At 38.9% G+C, this 26,929-nt stretch overlaps 1 protein-coding gene across 1 annotated transcript in view; it reads right to left on the reverse strand.

Moving 5' to 3' along the window:
• The window catches only part of map3k5 (mitogen-activated protein kinase kinase kinase 5), an 86,080-nt gene that overhangs the window by 19,911 nt on the left and 39,240 nt on the right, over nucleotides 1-26,929 (reverse strand). Inside the window, exons 5-17 of the mRNA XM_008279035.1 lie at nucleotides 25,484-25,652; nucleotides 23,936-24,042; nucleotides 16,596-16,766; nucleotides 14,375-14,487; nucleotides 12,671-12,830; nucleotides 11,501-11,654; nucleotides 10,912-11,019; nucleotides 10,401-10,453; nucleotides 8,708-8,803; nucleotides 5,103-5,184; nucleotides 2,812-2,945; nucleotides 647-774; nucleotides 68-204 (exon numbers count right to left, since the gene is read on the reverse strand). Coding sequence (XP_008277257.1) covers nucleotides 68-204; nucleotides 647-774; nucleotides 2,812-2,945; nucleotides 5,103-5,184; nucleotides 8,708-8,803; nucleotides 10,401-10,453; nucleotides 10,912-11,019; nucleotides 11,501-11,654; nucleotides 12,671-12,830; nucleotides 14,375-14,487; nucleotides 16,596-16,766; nucleotides 23,936-24,042; nucleotides 25,484-25,652 — 1,612 coding nt within the window. The remainder of the gene's footprint in view (nucleotides 1-67; nucleotides 205-646; nucleotides 775-2,811; nucleotides 2,946-5,102; nucleotides 5,185-8,707; nucleotides 8,804-10,400; nucleotides 10,454-10,911; nucleotides 11,020-11,500; nucleotides 11,655-12,670; nucleotides 12,831-14,374; nucleotides 14,488-16,595; nucleotides 16,767-23,935; nucleotides 24,043-25,483; nucleotides 25,653-26,929) is intronic.

Genomic DNA, 26,929 nt, shown 5'->3' on the forward strand with positions numbered 1-26,929 from the left:
TACCTTTCTGAAAAGGAGTGTGCAAAAAGCTGATGGTTCTACAGACTTATAATAGTAGTTTAATCACCTTGATGTCTCGGTGTGCTATCTGGTTGTCGTGAAGGTATTTGAGCCCCTCCAGGATCTGCCGTGTGTAGAAGCCGATGGTGGGCTCATTGTTTTTCAGTGGGCCCCACTTGGACCTCAGCAGAGCAGACAGACTCCCTGGACACAAAGGAACAAAGTACAACAACAGTTATTATACTGACTCTGATCTGAGATTAGCAGCACAGGACTGATTAGTCTGCATGGTGTCAGGCAGCATGTATATAGGTGTTTAGCTTATTCACTGCTGCACATCATCTGCAAACTCCATTTTCCACATATGTCATTAAGAAATCCCTGCAAATTTAAGTGTATGTTTATGTTTCACAGCTTTTGCTTATGATTTGCCCCTTTTCCACATGTAAAAGCAATTCCAGGACAATTTAGGTCAAACAGTGAAAGCTTAGGAACAGTAACAGGCACTTGAACAATTGAGTTAAGATGTCACAGATGTTTGAGATTTGGAATCTGCAGCACAGGCGGCTTGGTTTGAATGAATTTTAATCCATTTTGTGCTCTCAGTAATGCTGTGAAAGCACCCCGGTGACAGCAGGTGTCTCACCTCCAGGCACCTGCTCCATGAAGATCTTGATGAAGCCGTTCTCACTGATGGAGCCCAGGTACTGGACAATGTTCTTGTGCTTTAAGTGCTTGTGGAGGGCGATCTCCTCGTGAAGCGGTTGGGAGTACCTGCATTTAAAGTATGACACATCAAAATGCGGAAAAAAAATCCCCTGATAACAGGTCAGATAACGTATGTAGATGAAGCGGGACAGGTACCAGTGCTGGATATTATACCAGTATTTCCTCAGTTCCTCTGCAATTTTTTACACAGTTCCTTATCTCATATTTGTTGGCTTTTGAAAGTGTAGAACTTGTGTTTCCTGTGGAGACGGCTAAATGACTAATTTGTATAAAGATACGGGGGGGAGAACTGTATTGGAATATGTATTGGTTGGCTGTGTGGAGTTTGCAAGCTTTCCCTGTGCCTACATGGGTTTTCTCCAAGTGTTCCAAGTTCCTCCCACAGTCCAGAGACATGCATGGCAGGTTAAGAGATAATTCCAAATTGTCTGTAGGTGTAAAATTGGATGCAATGGGTTGTCACTATGACCCTCCAGAAGGATTAAGTGGGTATAACTAATGAATGGATGAAACGTTTGTGGAAGAATATTAAACCCAATACTAATTACTACATCACATTTGACTATAGTCATTAAAGCCAGAATAAAACAGCCTTAACATAAAAGAGCAAAAATGCAAAAATGTACAAAAACTCTTGCTGCAACAAATCACTATTTTCAGGATCAATTAATTCAGCAATTCTTTCGGTTATTAGTGTATAAAATGTCAGCAAATGGTGAAACAGGCCTGTTAGAAGCCTGACAGAGCCTGTCCAACCAACAGTACAACACCTACAACATAGAATAATAAGAAAACCAGCAACTATTCACATTTTGGAAGCTGACAGCACTGAACTTTTAGCATTTTTACTGAAAAAATAACATATCATTTATCATTAAAATGGGTAATATTCCATGAACTGATGTTCAACTCAAAACAAGATAAAAATAAAAACAAAAACAAGTTTAACTTATAGTGATCTATCATAAACTGAATGTGAGTGTGCACTGCTCAGCAGGAGCAAGTAGGCTTATGGAGATGCCATGTCTGAGTGTCATTTCCTTAAGGCGATGTGAAAGAAAACAACATAGATACAGGCAGTCCAAACACAAACACAAAAACAAAAGACTAAAACAGGAAAAAACTGAGGTTGAATCCTGTATCTGACCAGAACAACAGGTACCTCCATACAGAGAAAGAATGCCTGCCAGCAGTTTCTTTTCACATTCAGCTCCCTGCATGAATCACATCTTCACTCTCTCTCTCTTTTTCTCTGTCTTGAGATTTCTGTCGACTTCTGAATTATTTACCCAGATTCTCCACATTCTTTGCAGCTGAGCGCCCTGCTGACTTGCTGATGTGATTAGTGGAACTAAGTGTGGAAGTGCAATCATCTAGTCTGTGAGAGAGTCTTCCAGTCTGAGCTGAGTAGGTGGAACTATGAGGAGACAAGCATTTTGAGCAGACACAGTGAAGGGAATAAAAGGCAGAGGGAGGGAGTTTGCCTTCTATGCTCTTCACTAACCAGTCACTCAACTGGATACCAGCACACTGAGAGCCAGAACCCGCCAGGGACAGCGCTGATCTGTGCTTTGCGCTCTCAGTTGGAGAAAAGCAGCACTTTTCTAAATGCTGCTTGACAGCATTGCTGAACAAGCATGAGGCATTAACAGCTCTAACACTTGTTAACATTCCAGCTGTAATTCAATCGTTGTACAGTGCAAAAAATAGACGATTAGCAAAACTGCTAAATTTGTAAAATATGTCCTGAGGGTGGCTTCAGATGAAGCCTTTATCCTGATCTGAACATGAATATGCTGAGCAAATTCCATAGCAGTCTGCCAGTTAGATCGTTAAATGTTTTATATGCAAAAAGGACATTTTGCTCTGTTGTTGGCACTACAGCAAAGGTCATAGGGTCACGAGAAATATTAGGGTCTATCCCCTGGGAACTATGAATATCACCATGGTGAGGCTCTGCTGGCATGGCAAACAAAAAAGGAATGAGTCTTTTATGCTCGTCTCCCGTCTTCCTCTGTGGTAACAACAGTGTGAAATTTCCAGATTGACAAATAAAAGAAACACTGCGGCCTCTTTTCTGACCTGCTGTCTCTCTCTGGTATTTCTTTAATGGCCAGTCGGACCTGGTTGCTGAGGTCTCGGCCCGCATACACCACTCCGAATGTACCTTTTCCCAGAACCACTCTCTCTCCATGCTCATCGTACTCATAGTCATACTGTGGACACAAGAGAAATATTTTATTGCAATATCAGTTAAAAGTACACAGTACTTACGGTAAGTACCTAACAATACCTGATAAGCTGTTCTTAGCACTGCAGCTGTAGTGAATTACAGTTAATGCTAAACAAATTCTCTAAAATCATTCATGTAATTACATTTGACTGCTATGTTCTAATGTAATCTAGCAATAAATGAATCTGTGTTGTAGCTTTCTTACTGATGGTCATCGGGAAAGACTGTAATCCATTTTTTAAAAATTATATCACACAACTACTTTTTTTTTTTTTTAAATCATCAAATAACCCCCTGAATAAATGTATTACAAGAGAAACACCACATCACTTTATACTCCTGTTAACATACAACTATTATCCCAAATAAAGAAAGCAGTTACCTGCTGATACAAAACCAAGTAATTGCGCGGTGGATGTTTGCTTGTTTACATTCTAAAATCGCTGTTAAAATAAATCCAAACATCGCAAATCTATTTTCTTCTGTGATTTTGTGTGTACTGCAACAGTGATTTTATAGCTTTTTGCACGATTAACATTCTTTTGTTAGTGTACTAAGTAATACATTCTCCTCCTGTTTTTGGCACAAATGTCTAACAAATGATCACATCTTTTCAGTGCAGAAAAACAAGATCTGATTCGCGATTTGATAATTGAGAAAGGTTCTTTTCTTTATAATCAGATTCCTTTAAATCAGTCACACTGATTTCTTGACCCTGATGAGACTTCATTAAGAAAGATCAAATTAACCCTCCAAACCCCTAAACCCACTCGCGAGCTTGAAAGGTGTGTTTTCTTTAAAAAAAAAAATTGCCAAAATGACACCACTTGTCAGAGTTAGAAAGCGTAAAAGTAGAAAGAAACTTCACATTTTTAACTTGCCAACAGTCCTTGAATTATGCTGTGATGCACTGTGATGTTGTTAACAAATCAAATCTCAGGTTAAAATCGTGATATTTCATGACATTTTGTTAAAAACCTAACATTCTGTCCACTTTGGTGCAACTATGAAGCCATTAGTGATTAAGCTGTGACCAACAGTTATGCAACAAAAACTCAGGTGTGCTTTGGCTGAGCTGCAGACTGTGTCGATGCAGAGCAGACAGGAGACAGAAATGTCAACAGTAAAATATCTATAGTATGCAGAGTCATCATTTTTTGTACAATAAATAATCAAAGAACTATCTTACAATAAAGACAAAGTTGTGCTGTTTCCATAGAGGTGCAGGACTTTATACTGCAATGAAGCCAACAGAAAGTACAAATGTGACAGGAGCAAAAAATGTCTAGAAGGTGTTTAGGATTTAGAGGGTTAAACAACTAACAGTCAGGAGGACCCTTGTTTTTGGTTGACAACCCTGGAGACCAACTGTCCCTCAGTTCACACTGATTAGAATGGCACCAAACACACATATAAAAATCCCTCTGACAGAAACCTGTTAGACATCTGATCCGTGCCATGCTGAGTCAAAGAAGGTGCGGCAGCATTTTGCGTAATTAGCTTTTCTTTTCCCCAGGCTCTGCTGGGAAGACAGGTGAATGCAACAGCAGGTGTCTGTTCTGTACTGTCAGCGCATACAAAGAACACAAGCAGAATCCAGGCCTTATCCCAGCAGGTTACTGCTCGTCTCTGAGTGTTTGCAGCTGAGTTTCGATCCAGTTATTATAATGCAAATGTGATGGACTGGATTAAAAAAACCAGATGGAAAACTGGATCAAACAAGAGCAAAGATGCTCAGAAAATCTATTGTTTAATAATTAAGCCATAAATTCTGCATGAAAGAATTAGTCGGCTGTCAGTAAAGAGGAACACTAATTATCATTGACAGATGGCTTTCTGTTGTTGTTTTTTTTTTTTTACTGTCAGCACTTCAATCCTTCTGATGGAAACACAAAATCACATTACATTTCCTCTGACATTTTAAAAGCAGGCACATTGCACTGTGGTAATGCAACAGGATGTAACCAAACAACGTAAAGAGCAACACACTGGTACGGTTTTCATGGTATTGATGTGTGGGGAAAAAAAAAAAAAAGTTGCATGACTAGATTAGTAATAGTTATGCAATTTTGCTACATCTCTGCTTGAGTAAAATCCAGTTGAGAAAGTGGTGACGGAAATTTAAAAAATATCATCTCACCTCTAAGGCATCAGTGTCACAGTCTCCTTCTTCAGGACCTTTCCAGGCCTCCTCTGTTATGCTGTTGACCAGGTCACAGAATCTGCCAAAGAAAAGTCAGATCAGTCTAAAAGACAGACAACATAAAGCATAGCTGCTTCTTCATTAGGCCAGTTAAAAATATATAATAATGGTCTGGAGCTATGTGGACAACATTACATCATTTACTCATGTTTCATCTTCCAAAACACAAGATTTACACATATAATAGTCAACACAACCTATATACCTAATTGTAAAAAACTAAAAAAAAAGGTAGAGATAAGAAAAGACTAGATAAAATAGAAAAAAGGTAAACATTATTAACCCTCTGATCTTCAAAACCTACCAGCAGGCTTGAAAGGCAAAATGTATTCAGATTCAGAAACTGGAAGAGTTCTATAACTTTCCGATTGGCTCTTGAGCTAATCATTTGTGATGTGCGGAAACTGAGCTTAAATGAAAAATATTTGATCAAAATCACTTTAGACTACATTTTTAAAATTAATCATTTGCACCAGACTTTGCAAAAATCAAAAAAATTCTGTGCCCCTCAGTGGAACAGTGAAGTCATTAGTGACTTAGATGCGTCACGTGACAGAAATTCAGCACTTTGTCAGTTGAACTGCAAGCTGTGTTTACACAGAGCAGACTGGGGGCAAGTACAGCAACAAACTAAAATGTAAGTAGTAAAATATCTATTGTATGTAGACTCAAATTTGTTTTCCAATATTGGTAACACCTGTGGGCACTTGGAAAATGAAGAACATGCTACTTCCTGGTTTAATTTTTATTACTTTTTCTGTAAAATAAAGAATCAGATGAATTCCAATTTCATTTTTCCTTGTTTTTAATTAAGGCAATATAATTTTTTTATATTGCACAAATTTTTGAGCTCTCTACTTCTAACCATAGGTGCACAGTTTCCATAGAGATGCAGGACTTTGTATCGCAGTAAAAAATCAGCCCACAGTGAGCTAAAATGTGACAGGAGGGAAAAAAAACACACTTTAAATGCAGGAGGTTCAGAAGATTAAATAAAGACAAAATAAAGTTGAGTTATTTAACGTATTATAATTTAGCTTGAGATGATAAGATACATATTTTTTGATGTTTCAGCTCATTAAAATTGAAACATAACAAAGACTTTCATGTTTAGGTGTGTTTGAATGTATCCATATTAGGTGACCACTGAATTAAGGCCCTAACAAGTTCCAATCAGGACAGCGTACCAAGACACTTACAGGGCTGGAATTCCTACTCTTATCCAAAAATACGGATATCAATGCCCGCCAGAATCTCTGTTTCCTTAAAAATCCATAATATTGAGCTGGGACATAAAGAAAATCTGATACCCGCTGTGATAATTACATTCTGTACTGTATTTATATTTGGCCGTTAAGCTTTCCAACATTTAAAAAGACTACACCATATAATTTGCATGTCTGTGTCCACTGTGATGGGTTAGACAATATAATTAAGTTTCAACAATGAGCGTTGTGTAGTGTAGAGCTTGAAAACAATAATGTGTTTATTTGAGGCACTTAATTCTGCAGTCCAGACATGATATGTTGATTGTTGAGAAACAAAGTGTAAAAATTCTGTCTTTTTTTTAAAAAATCATCTAAAATTATTCAAAATTATAGTCATTTGCACATGTTGAAAATCCATTTGGTGCATATTGTGACTGAGTGGTGTTTTTTAGCTGGTGAACCAGAAGGGGCTACATTATGTTTACATGCACACCGCCCACACAGATACATACAAACATTGACCTTTACCACTCAGCACGTGAATTAGCACGTCGCCTCCTCGTGCTATCACACGCGGCGTGCCTGCAGGTGTTCAGTGATACACATGTGCTTACGTGTGCACACATGCCAATCATACATATGCACAAAGAATCACACTGGCCCTCTTCCTCTTTCTACCAGCTTTCATCTGTTTCTTCCTTCCTCTCGTCCCCCTTCTTCTCACCCCTCTTATCCCACTGTCTCTCCCGTTGAAATAAAAGCAGCATCATAACAACAGCCGGCATGACTCACTGACTCTCACACTCCAGATAATGGAACTGGAAGTGCTCGGGAGCCTTAGCTGCGAGAGTCACAAGTCTGAGGACTCAATACTTCAACGGAGCAGCAGGCAAAAAAAACATGGCGGCGTCAAAATGCAACAAGGTGTGCTTGTGGTGATGGAACAGTGCGAAATTTGCCACCTGAGTACAGAGTTGACAAGAGTGCTCGAACTACTGCAAGGACAGGCACAACCAACCAAAGAAGAGATGTACTCACAAAGTTTACAATCTTTGTTGCCTGATGCAAATCTTTAAGATAAAAATTGATCAGCAAACTGATGCTGATTCAGTTATGAGTGAATTTTGAGGAATACAACTGAAAGTCTCACAGGGATCCACCTTCAACACTCGGCCACTCCTGCTCACATATTGAATTTGTCACTGGCAAGACGCTGACTCCCAAACAGCTTCCAATGTGTGTGATGTGGGTAAGGACACAGCTTATTTTGTATTATCTAGCAAGGCAACCTTTGTAAAGGGTTGTAAAGCTGTAACTTATGGTTTAACTGAACAAATAATTGAGAATTTGTCCTGTAACTACAACAAAAATGGTGTTCATTTTCAACCTTTAACTGCACCATCACTAACAACAAAGTAATAAACCTTGTTTAATGTCATAGATGTTTAGAATAACAGACATGTTTAGTTTATATCTGTGAAAATACTATGAATTTTTAATGCCATCAGCTTCAGGTGAAATTTGTGTATAGTTCTAATTAGCAAAAGTTAGCATGCTGTTAGCATTATTACATGTTAAACACAGCATGTTAGCATTTTTAAAGGTAGCATTTTAGCATGCTGACCATGGACTGAATACAAAAGATGGACTCAGCCTTTGGGTACTTTTCACTTTATCTGCTACCTCAGTAAACACTTTCTTAGTAAGTTTATTGTCTTAACCACTAGTTTGAAGACTTTTTGAATACAGCATGGTTTTCATTTTAGAAATAATACCCCCGTTTAGGGTAACATCGATGATAAAGCAGGGTTTGCTTTACAGCTTTCCACCTTATGATTGACAGGTCACGACTATATCACAGCGTGTACCCTTCTGGGGTACTCAGTCAGCTCAACTGCTCGCTCGTTACATCTAGTTTTAAAAGCCTTACATAGGGATGTATTTAGGTTAAAGCACTATTGTGCAGCCTCACAGAGTGGCTAGTATGACTGAAGGCACTTATGATCTTGCCCATGTCTGGTTTAGTATTAGTCTCTCTTTAGGTACATTGGTAAATCTCTTCTAAACCTTTAAACCCTCCTTTTTAGATGTAGGTTAGAGCTAAGGTTAATATATCTAGAAACTGTACTCCTACTTCAAGATAATTTTTGGTTGAGGTTTCATAAATCCAAATTATATCGATTTCAAAAGCATCAGCAAGGGAAGTAAAGCAACTGTAACCACATTAAGGGAAGATATATTATGTTAACTGGCTACTACAAATCTCACACAAGCACTACACAGCGGGTGTGTTGATGGAAACTGAACAGTGAGAGACAGAACAGACGGACCAACCTTTTACAGTGCATCTCTGTACAGAAATAGATCTGGAAGTCTTCTGCATTGTGAAGGACGTAGAGAAAGGCACTGCGTTCATCAAACTTGGAGATGCTGAGGAGAAACAGTCCACAGTTAGTTGCTAATCACGGCAGAGTAGATATGATTCAGAGAATGAATTAAGCCTTTTACTGGACTCATGAAATTCACCATCAAATCTGCGGCAGGAATCAAAAGACCAACACTGCACGTGGACAGCCACTCCATCTAAATATAAACCTCAGTGACAAACGTAGGATGTGCACACAGATGTAATAGCGGTACAGCTAGCTGATGTAAGTATGCAGTGTTACGAGTATGTCCTGCAGCAGTCATAATTTGTTGCAGCCATAATCTGCATCTGAAACAAACATGAAATCTGTTTTGCAAATTGCCAAATTAAATAATGTTGCATTTCTGCATAAAAGATGGAGTGCTTCAGTTCAGCAACTAAATGGAAACTTTATCCAGTGGGATGAGCACTTGTCCATTCCTTAGTGAGTGTGCCAAGGTTGCTGAGCCAGACAACGGAGTGCCTATGTGTGTGGTCGTACTGTAGCTTGCAGAGCTGCTATTGTGTCCTGCTGACTGTCTGCAGGCTGAGTGGGCACAGAGAATGAGTCGTTCCCTAGCAACATGTGAGCACAGCCCTCCACTTCTCTCCGATCTGACACTGAATTCCTTTGAGGACCGTGGAAAAATAGGCGCAGAGCAAGACATCATGAAAATGGTTTATGGTACACCGGAGCTCTCTGATACAGTCTGGAGCTTTGAGAGGTGAAGTGATAGTAATAAACCTTACATCTAAAATGCATGCTCTGATATATTATTTACAACTGGGCATTGTATGCTGTTAACTGAAAGATATATGTGCTTTTTATGTGGTATCTTGACAGAAAAAAGAAGACAGCAAATAAGGGGACAGAAAGATATGCAGCAAAGTTGCACACAAATCAAGGACTCAGGGGTCACAGTCTGCGCCTTAAAGGAGTAGTTTGACATTTTTGGAAATGTGCTTCCTTGCCTCAAGCTCAGAGTGGTGCAGGGACTCCCTAGAGTCTGCAAACTCATGGTCACAACAGGGCTACGGAAAGGCCCCCTCAGTCTGTGTCATGTCAACAACAAGTTAGAGTCTGCTGTGAATTTCTATTCAGTTATAAAACTTTATGCTTTTGACATGCAAAATTGTACTACTGTTACGAACATTGCTGTACAAATAGCACTGTAAAAATGCCTGGAAATTTTACAAAAGCTGGTAGTGATTAATTTTTAAAATGTGTTCATTGAATCAAATAAAGTATTTTTCATTTCATTTTTCATTTCATTTAATTTCATTTTCATTTCATTGTTTAAAAATAGTGAACCAATTAAACTATACAAAAAACTTAATTTCAGTCATTCAATTATAGTGACAAGAGCTGCCAGTTAAGCTTGACTTTTCACTGATTTTTTTCCTTGCACCCGTAAATTTGATCCCAAAAGCAACTTTTGCTCATATGTTGCATTCAGGATCAGCACTGAAATCAAACCAGGAGCAGCGATGTACATGAAACATGACTATATTCCCGACAGAAACTCATACTGGACCATTGCCTTTAAAAGACTTGAGACTCTGACTTGGTTTAAGAAGCTGGTGTTTAATTAGGTTTGCATAAAGGCAACAGACACTGACCTGACACCTCGCACAGATGTGGCGCTGAAGTTCCACTCGTGTATTCCCTTGTTCTACATAACAGATCAAAACAAATAACGTCATTACAGTTTCTAGGAGGTGTTTTATCAGTGTGTGTTATGTGGAGGACTCACTGATCATAGCAGCAATATAACCTCATTAGATAAGCAACACTAACCAAAATATCTTGATTGATGTATTTATATGCAGTGTACTGAGCAATAATAATGTGTTACAACATGAAAAAAACAATAAATAGACAAAGAAATTATTCACAGGAAGCAACAATGTATTATCATACAGCATCTAACCAAACACAAGAAAACAGGAAAGTTGACATCTGTGGCTGTGATATTGTGATTTTTTGCAAAACACCATTTCCTATCACCAACCGCCATTTCCTCCTACTGAAGACATTGACAAACATACCATGTTGTTGTTACATGTATAGTTTGCCAACAGCTTATGCTAAGCTTTTTAGACTTCATTCACTCATAATATCATATCGTACCTTGTCATCAGGTGCCACATGCCAGATAGACACCGTGTTGTCATCAACGTCTTTGTTTATGGACAAATATGAAGGCTGGTACACTTTGGTGGGCTCCAATATCAGCACCTGAAGAAGAGATTAATGTATTCTATGTTTTAAACCCTTGTTTAACAAATACAGAAACAAATTAAATATGAAGGTAGCAAACTACTGATAGTATGTTAAGTCACTGCTTTTTTGTCCCAGTTTTGGTAACTTGGGAAAATGTTGTACAAGTTGACTCCAGATTAATAATTAATCAAAGAAATTCAACTTTCCTTCTTTAACCATTTATGGTAATATAACTGTGGCATACTGTTCCTATGACATTTTTGGAGTGCTCTTTGTTTCTAGCCATGGTTGTGCTGTTTCCATAGAGGTGCAGGACTTTCTATTGCAGTGACAAATGACTTTACAGGGATGTTAAATGTGACATGAGCAAACAACGGTTGGAGTCTGCTTGGGGTTTAGAGGGCTAATCAGTGAAAGTTTTTCTTTTTCTGTTTCCATACATTAAAGCTCAGCTGCTATGTTTAGAATTAAATGGTGCCCGGCTGGAGTCACCTACAGGGAATCGGACAGATGAGACGTCTTTTTTGGTCGCCTCCACCAGGAAGTCCATCCAGAAGTCCACCAGCTCCTGTTTGGGAGCCGGCTGCTCCATGCAGGGCTTTTTAAAGTGCTGGTAGATCAAGAAGGTCTCCACCAGTGAGCGCAGATACCTGGAAAAAACACACAAAAACAAAAAAAAATTTTGAGAAAGTCAGAAAGCAAATAATCCAATGTCTGGACTATTTTTTGAACTACTTTACTGGTATCACATTCATCATCTGATATTACGAACAGAATAACTTACTGCCAGATAATTTGCATTTACACTATATTGTTTTAAACCCATGAGCATCGTTCAAGAAAGATCACAAAAACAATTCAGAGCACTTCATTGTGTTCCCATGCAGGGCCACATTTTTCTTTGTGACATTGTTGGAAACTTAAAGAGTTTTCACAGCACGAACACAAATAAAGAACAGCAGGGTTTTACATACTCCACAGAAGGGGCTGCAGACAGTTTACTATAGTCCTCTACATGATCCAGCCTCATAAAATCTTGTGGAAAAGACTAAAATTATGTCTTAGCAGACAGCTAAGGCTTTGTTCTTCCACCATAAAAGGATCATGTGAAAATAGTGAGGATTAGACAAACCGTTTTCATGTGTTCATATTAAAATACTGAGAGGATAATTTAGGTATCTTTTAATGTGCTCCCATCATCTAGATGAATACATCCAGATGTGCAGTTTAGTTTAGGTAACTAAAAGGTGGAGAAATGTATCAGCTATCCACACCCTGACTTCTAAACTATTTCGATGTCAAACAAATGTCAAATTACCCACTTCCTAGTTGTGTCTCCTGTTGTGAAGAAGCATTTCTTTCACTGCACTGTAACACATTCTTAAGACTTCACAAAATGTCACAACACCAGGCTGTGATATCCATCAAATCCATGTAAAGAGAGAGGTTCTGTTCAAATGAGCAAAGTGAGTTCCCTGTGATATTTTCTTTCCTTCATGAGAAATGCACCAAATGCTTGCACAATGGCCACAGATGGCCAGTGTGGTTTCAAGGGAAAGCAGAGCACACTTCAGAGCCCAATGACACAGGAGCAGTTGGTGATGGAGGTGGTCTAAAATGTGCTTTTGGGCATGCTAATCTGAGAATGGCTTAGCCATGTTCTCACCAGATGGGGGCTTTGAGTTTGAAGAGTTTCTCAGAAGCCTGGATGACCCTGGTGTTGTCACAGGCCAGGATGCTGGCGCCCAAGAAAAAGCCGACATCCCAGTAGCTCTGTAGCTTGTCCAGGCTGCCTTTCTTACCCAGCAGGCTGCTCAGCTTAACTCCTGGAAAACAAGACAAAATATATAGGTTTTTATACAGTAGGGAGATAACTGTTTTGTTCTCTTTGCCCTTGGGCTGTAAACAGACAGGACCAGCCAGCAGATAGGATAGCTGAGGAAAGAGTGTAGCAAGAAAAGGATAAAAAAAAAAAAAAGAACAAAGTCCACATTCTACTTGAATGTGCCACAACTTGCAGCAAAAAGGCCCCGCTTTATGATTTGCCAATATATTTAGGGGGACTGTAAGGGAAGCTGCTGCTACATGTTTTGCAGAGGCTGCTGCAGGAACCTGCCATTTAAAGAGGCAGCGGGGGTCGTATAGGGATCGGTATAAGCAGCATCTAGAGGAATGGAGGGTGGGGTTAGTTAAGGGAGCTGCAGGCCGATTCCCAGGAGTGCCCACTCTGTTTCCCACATTCCTGAGCTCCTCTGAGCCTCAGATTTCAGAGAAAAAACAAAAAAATTGGAGCAAAGGCTTAGTTACATGTTTGGTGTCAAAAACAAAGGGAAACACCAATAGATAATATTTGATTCTAAAAGAAAGAAAAAACGTAATCTGAAAAATGGTAACAAATATAGTAATGATGAATAAATGTCATCAAAAACAAACCAGCTGCGGATTCTGTAAAAAACAAAAAAATGATGTGTTCCTCAGCGAGACACCATGAGTAACTCAGGAGTGACTAACAGTCACGCTTCAAAAATTCTGAGACTTTTCGGGTGAACTGCAGGCTGTGTTTACTCAGAACACTAGGAACGAGAGGCTGGAATAAAAATAAAATATGCTTGATTAGTAATACAAATGCAGGATGGTCCAAAAATGGCTTACAAAGGAGCAAATTACCAGCAAGTTGTTGGAAGATACATACAGCATGGTGACATATTTTGTACAGCTGATGTGCAGAATAGTGTGAACCCCTAGTTTAAAGAAGTTGTTTTAAAAACAGTAACACATTGATAGCAGAATGTGAGGAAAAAGCCACGTGAAATGTGGGGCCAATTGTAAACTTATACCCACAATCTACATCCAGTGAGTGAGACTATTCCAACTCCAGAAAATATGTACACTATGTTCACCAGCTGGTCACATACTTTTTATGCCTGTTGTTTGAGGGTTTAACAGAGTTTTTCAAACTAAAAAAAGCTGCCTGTTCTGCTGGAAATGGGGTTGATGAGCGACCAAGCTGCAACCCAACAAAACCAAAAAACAATTTAGCTTAAAGGTCTTAAAATGTCAAGAACTGAAGGGAACAGCAGATGTAATACATTTCTGTTTGTGATTTATGGTTTTAATAATGTAATAACAATGATTATAAAATATTGATTAGTGCAGCCTTAACTAAAGCAGATTTCCATGTTAGAGTGCCAACCACATTGTAGAATACAAGCCATTCTTTTATAAACAAATAGCTATGACTAATCTATTGCAGAGGAAGGACTTAAGAGTTTGATTAGTCAGTGGTTTCTCCAGAATCTCAATGTAATAAAATGAAAATCAGCCTATTTATGTCAAAGACATACAAATATCCAGTCTAGTGTCCACTCACCCACTTTCCGAAGCTCGAAAGACGTGTCAAACTGGTGTCCAGCTGCCAGGAGTAGGACAGCATAGTTGATGCCGGAGTGTAGTGTTGGTTCTGACTCAAACCCCTTTTTAAACCTGAAAGAAGAAAAAAATGACTCCAATAAACACTTTTCTTGCAAGAAATGCGTCATTGCAAATCCCAAGAATCTCAGAGATAACGGATGGCTTCAGAGGGCTCCCCCGGCTTTCTGAGACACTTCAAGATAGAAAAAACAATTACAGCCATATTGAGTTGGGGCCACAGAACGGCAAACAGCAACTGTGAGTATCCCCACAAAACAAGAAATTTCATTTATTTAATGAGCAATCTGTTGTGCTGAGGGAAGGGGTGTGAATGTTATTAGAGGCCTGTGCCAAGCTGTGACATGGAACTGAAAATAACAGCCAGATGGGAGCTTGGATTATCTAAGCAGCATATTCAGTCGACAAAGATATGAGATTTTTAAAGCAATTTCCAGATAAAGACAATCACCAGCCTCGTGTCAACTTCCGCCAACTAATGTTAGCCCCCCTCTGTGCTCGCATGACAGCCGCACACAAGAGAGAGCAAACCTGAGAGCTAACCTTCCCTTTAAGTTTTCTATCAAATTTTACAGCGTAGCCAACACCATGTAGTGGTTTGCTATTCAAACAGCCTGACATTTCTTAAATTATCGAGGCCTGGATTCAGCGGAGTGCTGGAAATCTTCCACATGCATCTTTCTTCGGGCTGACTCATTAGCATCATGCTGATACTGCTGGGATTCTTTTGGTATCACGCTCAAGCTGTGAACATCCAGCTCTATCACATCCCAAAGGTCTCTGCAAGTCTCCTCGCTTCAACAACTGCTCAAACTAAACATAGCTCGAGTTTGACAACTGTATTTTAACACCTTATTTGCGGCAACACTAACGACACTTCTTTACTAACACCGGTGTATGCGAAGGATTCCAGACATAAATGATGAAGGTGTCATACAAATCTAGGCTATATCAAAGCTCTTTATAGAAAGGAAGAAGACAGAAAATAAAAACTTAACTCTGACCTTCACGTTATCTAAATCAAAATTAATTTATATTCAACTAGTTTAAACTGGGGGACACCAGGATCTTTCTGCGTGGAGTTTGCATGTTCTCCCCGTGCAGCGTGGGTTCTCTCCGGGTTCTCCGGCTTCCTCCCACACAGTCCAAAAACATGTTGAGGTTAATTGGTGATGGATGGATAGTTTAAACTGAAAGTAAGTCAAAATTATCCACATTTGTATCAGAAATTGTTTAGAAACAGAACTGATGGAAGTTATCCTCTCAAATATGTCTTGGTCAAGCTTTGTAAAAAATAAACTTTAATGTTTTTTTTTTTTTGTTATTTTTTCAAAATCATACTCATTTTATTGAAGCTACAATTGTTTGGCGACCACCTTAACCCAACATAGATTCACTTTACTTAACTGAAAAAGACCACAACAGTCTAGTTCAGGAAAGTCATGCAGCAGTTTTAAACAGGGGAGCTTTGAGGTTCCACAGAAATGTAGCACACTGTTCTGAATTATCATGTCTGTAGTCTCTAAACTGTGTAAGCTGAAAGACTCTGAAATCTAATATGAGGATTTTAGAATTGTGTGCAGGTAAAAAAAAACTCAGCGGTAGGTTCATCAGTGGTGAGTATCGTTAATCTTTAAGCTTTTAGTCTCCGTTTTCACACAGTAAAGTTATATTTTTATGGATATTTTATTCTGTAGCTTAATAGATTTGAAATTGTAGAGCAAACTGATAAAAAAAAAAAAAAAAAAACGTGCGTAGTGATTCTGGCATACCAACGGTGTATCAAGTCTCTCTGTGATGCTTTTGGATGAATATTGGAATGTGGAAAATGGAAAACTGTCTGAAAGGGTCTTTTGATGCCATTTTGCATACCACTGCTGTAATGAACTGTCATACACAGACCTGATGCCTGCATGTATCCATGAATGAGACTTAACAGCTTTTTTAAAAAATCCAGCATTGATGGTATTATTCAGGGTAAACGCTGAATGCCGAGGTGCCATGATCCAGTGAGTCAGCGTGCAGCCATCTATCAGGCATCTTGCCCTTCGAAACATTTCTTCTAACAATATTTAGTGGTGACTCAGTGTGTGAAGACGGAAACTGTTTGCTTGAGCTGAAATGTCATAAACATACACTGACATCCTGCCCGGCTCTCTCACCAGAGTGTGCCGCTGTCTCTGCTCTGTGTGTCGGTGAAGTGAGACTCCAGGAAGATGTCCTTGTAGATCCGTCCCACTAAGCAGTAGATGTCCGACGCTACCTGCTCCTCGCCCTCCACCAAGGGCAGCATTATGTCCAGAGCTTTCTGTCTGTCGCCCGGCAGGTTCCTCCTACACTCACACACAAGCACAAACACACACACATATATATCACATATGGTGTGCAGCAAGTCAGAAAGGAATTAAACATTTTCTAATTTGAGTGAAACATTGATTTCCCAGAAATAATGAAGCAAAAAAATTTATCATTTTTGAGCATCTGTCCAGACATGACCGTGTAAAGCTGTTATAGATATCTGAGATTCTTAAATGAGGACTCCACCACTCTTATATGTCAATGTCCGTATTAATACTCAACCTGTAACATAGTCGTGTAACATATTCTGGGGCTCTGTAGTAACCTGCTTAGACAATACTGAGTTGCCTTGCAGGAGATGTAAGATTGTGCTTTAGGACCATGACCTACAGTCGATATATGCCGGCTGCTGCTACATCACCTGCTTTGTCTATCTGTTGCACATGTAGTTTACTGCTGTTTACAGTCAGTTCTGTGAACATGAGCTATTTACACCCAGCCTTATATATCAGCATATGTCATAATATCTTAGTTATTAAAGAGAAAGAAATGTCCAATTAAAAATACAAATACAGCCAAAATGTGGAAAGAAAATGATACAACATATCAATGCTTGTCATGTAAACACTCCTTCCCTTCAGTTCACTTTCTTTTTGGGATAATTACAAAGGAGTTTCCAAATTCTGAAAAATAAAGGACATAACAGGTGGCACGCCTTCTCCCATTTGAGAGTGGGAGTTAGAAAACGATATAAAAACAAAGCATTAAAGGGCTATTTGTAAGTAGAAAGGCATTTCCATCTTTGTCAAAAGTTTGCTTGTGGCCTAGTCCCCTTGGTAACATTTGCTAAAGTGCTGAAGCCTGCCCTATTCATATGCACTGCTCATGCCCCAGCTTTAACAAGTATGGGATGAAGGTTTTTCACACCCTATCTTAGATATTAAATGATAAATTGGATGCAAATCCCCTGGTTGCTGTGTTTGGAGTTACTGCAGAGGAGGCACAATTTAGTGTGGAAAAACAACGAGCTTTTATCCTTTGTTTCCTGTCTGGCTCAGGCAGAGGGAAGGTGCCCTGCCCAGTCATAAACAATGGCTAACGGACATCATATATTATGGTATTCATAAAGTGCTGCATTTTTGTTCGTTTTGTAATGCTGTAAAAAATTAAAAAAACAAAACAATAAAAAGATTTTTAGAAAAAAGAAAAAGGTTTGCTATTGGTCACAGCTGAAGAGGGACCTTCAAACTCACTTCAACAATTTAACACTGAACTACTACACCAATGCCACACTCACATTGGACAACTAAAAAAAGGGAAAAATGCAGCAGAACTAAAGATACTTTCCCACATTGTAAATCTACACATTTTTTTTGTTATTTTTCACAACCTGATCTAATTTAGCTTAAAGTAAAGATGAGGAGAAAGCTACGGACCCACAGTTTCATTGTCAAACTTCAGATTCAAATAACACTGAGTCAAGAGACATCACAAAACACCCATGTTTTTATCTGCTTTTACACCTAACAGTCTGTAAAAGCAGGTCATTGGGGGTATTGATGCTGTGAAATTAGTGGACTTCAACTCTAGGTGATTTTACTTGGAATAAAAACTGTGAGTGTTTCATATATTTGCTAAGCCTAAAGTATAAACTAAAGTATCAACATGCACAAAAACGTGCATGTGGCGTATGCATGTGAGCTCATACTTATGAGTGTGTTTGTGTATGTAACTAGGAAACAGTCGCACAGCTATTGTTGTGGGACAGGGATACCTGGTAAAGAGAAGGCCATTAGGGGCCCAACTTAAATTACAGAGGTAACTGGGGTCATTAACAGAATCACCTCCTTTATTTAGCACTGTGAGGCTCAAACTGTATAGCAGGTGATCCTTCAGGTACGATAACATTTGTTCTCTGAGGGACGAATATTAGGCTCTATAATTAGTGACCCACTGGAAAATAAAAGACAGAATAATGGCGTTTGTATTAGAAAATCAGCTACAAACTCTTCAACTCTGAAATCACATGAATGTCTGCCCATTAAAGCTCTTATATTTCCGATTGACTCAGTGTCTAGAAGAGAGGTTTAATGATTCTGCTTCATTAGGAAAAAAGAACAAAACACAAGTACAACTGAGTGAACAGAATAAGTAATCAGGCTTGGTCAATGAACCAAATCTGTGCAATTTTCTAAAACATTTGGTCAGTTTTCTAGGTACACTTCAGTCAAATACAACAGCACTGCAATAACTCCTGTCTTAATGAGTGTATAGTTTCACCCTTTAAAACCATTATATCTTTGTAGTCAGGTCCACCACAACCAAGTAGTTTTTACATCCAAACCAAACCTTAAACGTAGCATTGTCAAATCACAAGAGTTTAATCGTTTTGGAAGGAATAGAGACACAATATGTTCTTACCAAGAAAGACGCCAACTTAGAAAACACTATGTGTCGTTCTGGAGGAAGGGGACAAACTACAGATTTGTTTTTGGCCATTTTCCATTATTTTTGACAAGGACAGTGGAGAGAAGGACAAGAAATGTGGAGGGGGGGGCAGGGAAATGACACGTAGCAAATGGTCCCCAGCTGGGATTTGAACTGGAGATCTGCTGCTCAGAGCATATGTGCCCATATGGTATGTACCATGACCACCCGGCCATCGAGTAATGAATAAACTAAACTTAAAAAAAAAAAAAAAAAAGGCTACATTGTACAAAACCGGTTTGAAAATAGCAACTAAAAACAGCAGAATATGATCAATATATATTAATCAGTTGTGATAAAGAGGGTGATAATTACATCCTACATTGAAACATGCTTGTAAACAAACTCGTCTTTGCAAAGTGTATGGATGGTTAATATCAACAAAGACCTTTAACAGCTTCAGGAAAAGCTTGTTGTTCGTCATTATGGAAATTTATTCAGTATCTATTCAGAACATGTGCTCCGTTGGGGAATTTTTGTTTGGCGGTGTGACATTTCAATCAGGCTGCTCTCTTGAGTTATAGATTATATCAAAACACAGACCTCAGAAATAAATAAGAGGCGCCATCCTATAAAGTTAAGTCTCACACACACATTGTGTGATAGTCATGAAAAAAAATACTGATAAACATAGTGTGGGTCTCCTCCAGGGCATGAAGGTTAAATAAAACATATGAGCTGACAGCTATTACCATGGAGACAGTCCAGGGGGAAGAGCACTCATGGAGACGAGACCTGCTCTCTTCTCATGCATCTCTCTTTTTCCTTCTTTCTTCTCTCCAGAGTGCTGATGGGTATTTGGATAGAGGAGATTCTTTGCTGTCAAGCTCTCAGCAGCGAGCCCTGCACAACAGGCCCCTGAGCGGCGTTCAGCACTCACATGCCTGAGGCTGGAGCCACTTCAACCGAGCAGATTCATTTAGAAGTAGAGCACCTACTTCAGATCAATGACTGAGTGCCTATTAAGGCTAAATATTGATAATCTCAGGGCTTGGTGTGGGCTGAATGCTGCTGAGTCAGAGCTCTGTGAAAATAGTGAAGGTAGAGATTTATACAACTCCACTTCAAGGGTTTCACACAGAATTGAACCGTTTTTTTGACTTTGTTATTCTATGGTAAGGCCTATTACAACCTGCAACTAACATTTGACAGGTATGGCTTTTTGAAAACAGTTACAATATCAGTAATTACCTACCAAAGTATAATCTCAGGTTTTCTTAATGTGAAAGTAACAAATCTGTATCTGGGCGTGTATCTATCAACTGTAGACTGCAGTAAAAATGCTCCTTTGATTTAGGTTCATGTCTCCTGACAGACAACCGGAGTCAATTATATACTAAGCATGTCATCAGTTGTGTCAGGTTACTTATGATCCATACCATATACTGCAAGGTCACACCATTCTCTCTCTGCCTACGTTTCTTGTCTCTCTACACAATTAAACAAAGACTAAAATGCCAAAAAGTGAAATGAATCAATGTATTCCTGACCCTCTTAGCAATATAAAATGTTAAAAAAATAAACTAAAAAAACTAAAAAGCATAATTTCTTATCCAAAGTTGGAGATGTAAAATGACTAAGTACATCTATGCTATTATGCCACCTTAGACTTCTATTTGACTACACATTTATCACAGCTTAAGTTACTTATGATAACAACATCATTAATTATTAATATAAACAGCTAATAAATGATTATGTAATATTACAGAGTAACTACCCATCAGTTTATAAAGTAGCTACAGGAAACCCTGCATAACAGCTGCAATATTTAGGAAATGGACCTGTCAGACTAAATGTAATAAAGGTACTTTTGCACACTGAAATCAATTATTTTCAATCGTGGTACTTTGAGCAGAGTTCAGCATCTGATGAGCTTGTGGTCAAGATTCAAATTAGGTGAACTCTGACAACTGAACAGTGCGACCAATGTCCGTGCAGCCAAGGAAAAGCTGATGAAGTTTGCATTTGTGACACGACGTCTGGAGGACAGACCTCTACAACTATGTCAGGTGTGTTTTAACCATTGCATATTTGCAGTCAGGTAAGAGTTTTAAGAGAGTTTGTTATGTATCTCAGTGGCTCTACAGAGCTACAGAAGTTTTGTAACTGTGGTGATGAGGTAAAAGGGTATTTTCATGCAAAATATTTTAATGATGTCTTTTGGCTTGAACTTTTCGAAACTGTGTACTTTGCTAAGTCTTCCGCAAGTCCCCAGGTGCGAGCTCAGTGCATGCCTCGTGGTGTCTGAAGGGGCTTTCATGCTTAAAAATGATGCATCCATACATATAATCCAATGGGACAATAAAATTCTTCTCAAATGGGCATTTATCTATGATTATTACTTTTACTTTTTGCACTTTGCACGTATTTAGAGGGTAATACTTCACTGTACACCACTTCACTACACACTCATGGCATTCTTTTTACAGTAGAAAGCAAGTTTCTCCCACGCAGAAGTTCCGAAAAAATGCGTTGCATTGCTTTCACACTCCTGTCAAGTTCATCTCAAACCAGCTTGTTAAGGGTTTAAGTCTCATTTGAAGCCTACCAACTTGTTCGTCTCCTGTCAGGTAGATCTAGCATAGCCTGAAGGTGTGTTTTATTGTCATTATCTGTCTGTCTTCCTTCTTCACCTGAGTTTTTCATGTTATTGCCATGATACTGTCCAAATAATGCTTCAGAGGGTGCAGCAGGACAGGTGTTCTAACACTGCTTTGATACAGACACAGGTGTTTGGAAGTAACCAACAAAAGACAGGACACCTGACAGAGTTGTTTGCATCAAGTTTCAGGGCTTAACGTACTTCTGCTGTAAACCGTTAAGCTGGTAACCAATCACTTGCTTTCTGAAAAACGTATTTTTTATGACTAGAAAATACACAATAGCGCACAGAACACAAAATCTTTTATTTTTTTAAAAAAATCCGGCAAGTTTCAAAAGGGTTTAATTCAAAAAAAAAAGAAAAAGAAGGGGGGGCCAAAACGCCAAACCAAAAAAAGTTTTTTTTTCTTCAACAGCAACAACATATCAGAAAACTCAGCTGCAGCATACATGGCATTGCAATCTCCTGTAACAGCCACTGTAGTTATAGTGAGTCATCCAGCTTTGTTGAATAGGTAAACTGACACAAAAGACCTCCTACATCCGTGTCTGTGTTATGGCATCCTGTTCTAATGCTGAGGGAAGCATCTCAGTCTATCGACAGAGGGAGATCTTTCTGTCATTAACACTTATTGAATGAATTTGTCGCACGAAACGTCTTGCCTTGAGCTCGCGAGCACAATATCATATCCTGGGAATCGGCCAGATAGTAACAGCGAACACACGGGCATCTTGGCACCCTGCAGAAACATTTTCCATTTGCTGCCAAATTAAAGAACAGCACGCTTTATTGCTGTTCGAGGCAGTCGCACCATGAAAACCGCAGGAAGTTTACAAGAAAAGCAGCTGGTGAGAAACAGGCAGTGAAAACCTCCTGTGTTCTACATCTGTCTCTTTCCTGAACAGAGCTGCGGCACACATACTAACAACATCATTGCTGTTTGGCAACAGAAATTTGCTGCCATTCAAAAAAAAAATGTAAGAAATGTACCCATTATGCTGAACTTAAAGCGCTTATCTGATTTGCTACATACAGTTTACATGTTTCCTGCCTGCTAACAGAAAATAAATTAAAAAATGATAATCCCTCACTATAAACTCCTAAAAAGATTATCCATTCTAATCTAAATGTCATTTAACATTATGCATGCACACATGGAAGCCTTATATAAACAGGCAAAGGACACATTTTCTCTTAAGTTAATAATTTCTCAACTTAGGCAACCTCGGTATGTGCAATTGCCTTCATATGATGGGAACATAAAGCTACATCACTGTACTGTGTTTCATGGTTGCCGTGGTGATGGCGGTGCACATAGACGCAGCGGCCCCTTCAGTAGACAACGAAAGTGAACATTTTGAGTGTCTTCTCTATCCCAAACATTAATTTCGCAAAACTTACAGCTGAGAGACTTGGAAAAACATCAGGACAATAAACAACGCTAAAACTGCAGCGATCGGTTGTGATTTGGACATACTACGCCAACACGGAGTCCGACGACGCCGACAGTTACCCGAGAGAGAAGGAAGAGCAAAAGAGATCCATGCTAGGCTAAAGGCTAACCCGTCCACACCAGCAGGACCGTCACTCCTACTCTCCAATGTCCACTCCCTCCAAACACACACAGAATTAGGCTTGTGAATCTGCATTTCTGTGATTTTTTGTTTTTGTTTTGTTTTGTCTGCACCTTTCTTCTGCATCTGTGCAGCTCAAAAATTACATAGGCTACACTGGAGGTGTTTGGAGCATTTTGGGTGCTGAAGTTACTTCCTAGCATACAGATTCACTCACAGAAATACATCAGAAGAGCAAACTTTTGAAGGATCATTAGATAAAGCACATGCATGGCAGCATGTGGTGACTTTGCTGTCTTTTAGCAGATGCAGCACTATGTGGCAGCCTATCAATGCCACATCTGTGGGTATTGTCAGTAAGTTCGAGTAAAGCATAGACTTTGCTTTTCTTTTGTGAAAGCATCACATGAAACAGGCGTGAGGATGTAATTCAAGGTCCGCTGGTAATACTAGTTCTGTGCGTATAGAGCTTTTGTGTGTATCTGTGAGTATGCCTGCATGTGCAGGCTGGTCAGTATGTAGTCACTGGGTCACTTACCGATTCAGTGCAAAGGCGTAGTGAAACTTCACATGAGGATGTGCCACGGGGTCAAAGGTGGGAAGTTTCTCCAGAGTCTCCACCAGTTTCACAATGGACTCATAATCCTACACAACAAGACAGGAACATGCTGATGAGTTGACTGCTGAACAGTGTGGGACTGGTGCATCTCTGCAATAATGCCCTCAAAACATACACTCTGATTCATCACGGTATTGAGCTGGTGATCTGTTTTGAACCTGGAGGGAGAGTTTCTGATGTCCCTTTATTTATTCTAAGACTCAACTGTCTGCTTAACACTAAAGACACTTCAATAATTGAGTGGCCTCTTCATCACATTTTTGTTTCTTATACTTGCCTGCATAGTTACTATACCCAAAGCATGTTGAATAATTCAGCACATCCTCAATGCTTGTTGTTCTAATGAATGATTCATGAGGCTGAACGCTGCCTATGCTGAGTGGGAGGATCTGGACTGTGAGAGCCATCACAATGCAGAGACTAAAGAGCAGAAAGAGCGGCAGATTTAAGATGAGCAGACCAAAAGCTTTGCCTAGAGCTCTCTACAGGCGGTCTGCAATGGCCCTTGTTTGAGAAAACGACACCCGTAAAGGGATGAGGCAGATTGATGCTGAGGCAGTGACCTCTCTCTCACTTGTACAGTAGGTTTGTACAGTAGCTTCCACTGCCAAGGTCAGGGACATCAGCACGCATATTCAGTTCACTGAGTTGACAGTTTGTTACTAAACTTAAGAAGGGCATTGCTGGTTAGCTGACTGTCTGATAGTTTATCCTAGAAACTTTGTGGGATGTTCTCAGGGTGCAAAGTGGGGTCATTTTTTAATGCAGACTACTATCACCATGGATGTATATTGATTTTTTGGGACATTTTAATGCCTGGTAATGATCTCTGTGGGACCGAAATATCTGGTAAAGCTAGAATGATCACTTCTGATCTCTTAAGAGTAGAACCTTCGGCCCTCAATTCTGAAACAGCCTTTCAGAGTAGGCAACAGCATTTGATTGAGAAGATACCTTTTTGTGCTTATGTAGTTTAAGATAAGTTACTGTTCATGTATAATGAACTCTTCTATTTTATTGTCTTATGAACTATTGACATCATGTTCTATTTTATTTTGTTCTCTTTTTTGATTTAAAGTACTTTTCATTTGCACTGTTATACAAAAAAAGTACCAGAAAGTTACCTGGCAGCAACTGATAATTTAGCTTTTAAGATTGCATTTTTTGGGCCTTTGAAAATTGTGATGGTTATATTTCAGTATTTTTTGAATTTCAAGGACCACATAATGACTCAATTTGAAAAAGTTTGTTGCAGTCCTATTGCTTTGCTAAACTTACTGGGGGACAATGAACAAGGTGTGTAATTCTTATTCCTCCCTCCATAGATGTCAATGTATGAATCTGCCACATTGAAAGTTATATTATTAATTTCCAGAAACAAAACATTATTAGAGTCAGCCAAAGACAGTATTTGACAAAGGACAACAGCATGTTGATGTTCAGAGCGTCTACACTCAGCAGCTGTACCTGGATGTCCCTGTACGTCAGCAGCAGGTTGATGACGACATCGACTGAAAGGCACTCCACGTTGTCCAGCCGCTGCTGGATTCGGCTGAGCTCAGCAGCCAGCTCCATGCCAGTGTACAGCTCCCGAGCTTTACGGATCTCGTTCAAAATCGTCTCACGGAAATATTGACTAAAAGACAAAAAAAAAAAAAGTGGATATGTACATGCGAGAAATGAGCAGCTTGAAAGTATATCATATAGCAATACAACTAAACTCTACCTCAGCTCATTATAGAGCTGCCTTTAACTAAAAACTGGTGTTTATTCCAGATAAACATATCCATGCAAACAATTAACACCTGACTAAACAAATTATTTTAAGTAGTTAAGGTATCCTTGAAAACAGTTCTAAAATGACTGGATTTCATTCATCTCCTGCATTCTCCTACTATTTTACATAATTTCAGATCACTCTCTCGTGAGATATGAGGCATGTTGTCTTAAATGAGAATTTTACAATATCTCATAAATGTTAATTAAATATTGCTATGCTCTTGCGGCAAAGTAATGACTTTACAATCACAATAATATTTCTCATTAAATCTAATAAATTGTCACTGCAACTGATGAGGCGGAACTTCTTAAACTTGCAGAAAAATGTAGATATTAGTTTTAAAAGGGTTTCCTCCCGATGCAAGTATTTTAATGCCATTTTGCAGAAAACATATCTGTTTGATTTACATTTGCATTCAAAACTGAGATCAGCATTTTGTCCACTTATTCTTTGATTGGACTCTCTCTGAGTTCAAATAATTTACTTTACCAGTTTTAAATATATGCTTTATTTAAGAAGCGTTATTGTATGGCTACCTACATTTTGCAAAGGAGAATTTTGTTTGTGGTTTGCAGAAAATCATGTTTCTATTCCAATAAATATACTTTTGAAAACAGTACACTTTTGATATTGGCATTAAAACTTTGCTCTAAGGTCAACAAATATCAAAAGATTAATGTACTGATGTCTCTTTTGTGCTAAACTTGTTGTATTCTTACAGGGAGTGAACAAGGTTAAAGTCTAAATGACAAACAGTGACTCACTTTGTACTCTCTATTCACATAATCTAGCTGTTAGAAGTGAGTTCTACCAATAGGGCATTTTGTGTGCTTTCTTCAAAAAAGTGGCTCCGTTAGACATCAGTCTACAGCCCCGAATGTTTCATGCAGGTGTTGAAAAACTACAACAATGGAAAAAAAATATCCCTAAATGTATTTGTCATTTCAATCATGCATTAAAATCTAACAACTAACCCTAACCCAACGCTTACCCTCGATAATAAAGTGATATCATTGATCAAAAATGCAAATAACATATGGTTTGGGTTGTCTGTGTGTTATTCAAGCAGCAGATTGACTTAACGCTGCTTTATGTACTCGCACATTTTGTGTGAGCGTGAGAAAGAGAAAGCA

Source organism: Stegastes partitus, unplaced genomic scaffold, assembly GCF_000690725.1.
Source record: "Stegastes partitus isolate 25-593 unplaced genomic scaffold, Stegastes_partitus-1.0.2 Scaffold142, whole genome shotgun sequence".
Lineage (NCBI taxonomy): Eukaryota > Metazoa > Chordata > Actinopteri > Pomacentridae > Stegastes > Stegastes partitus.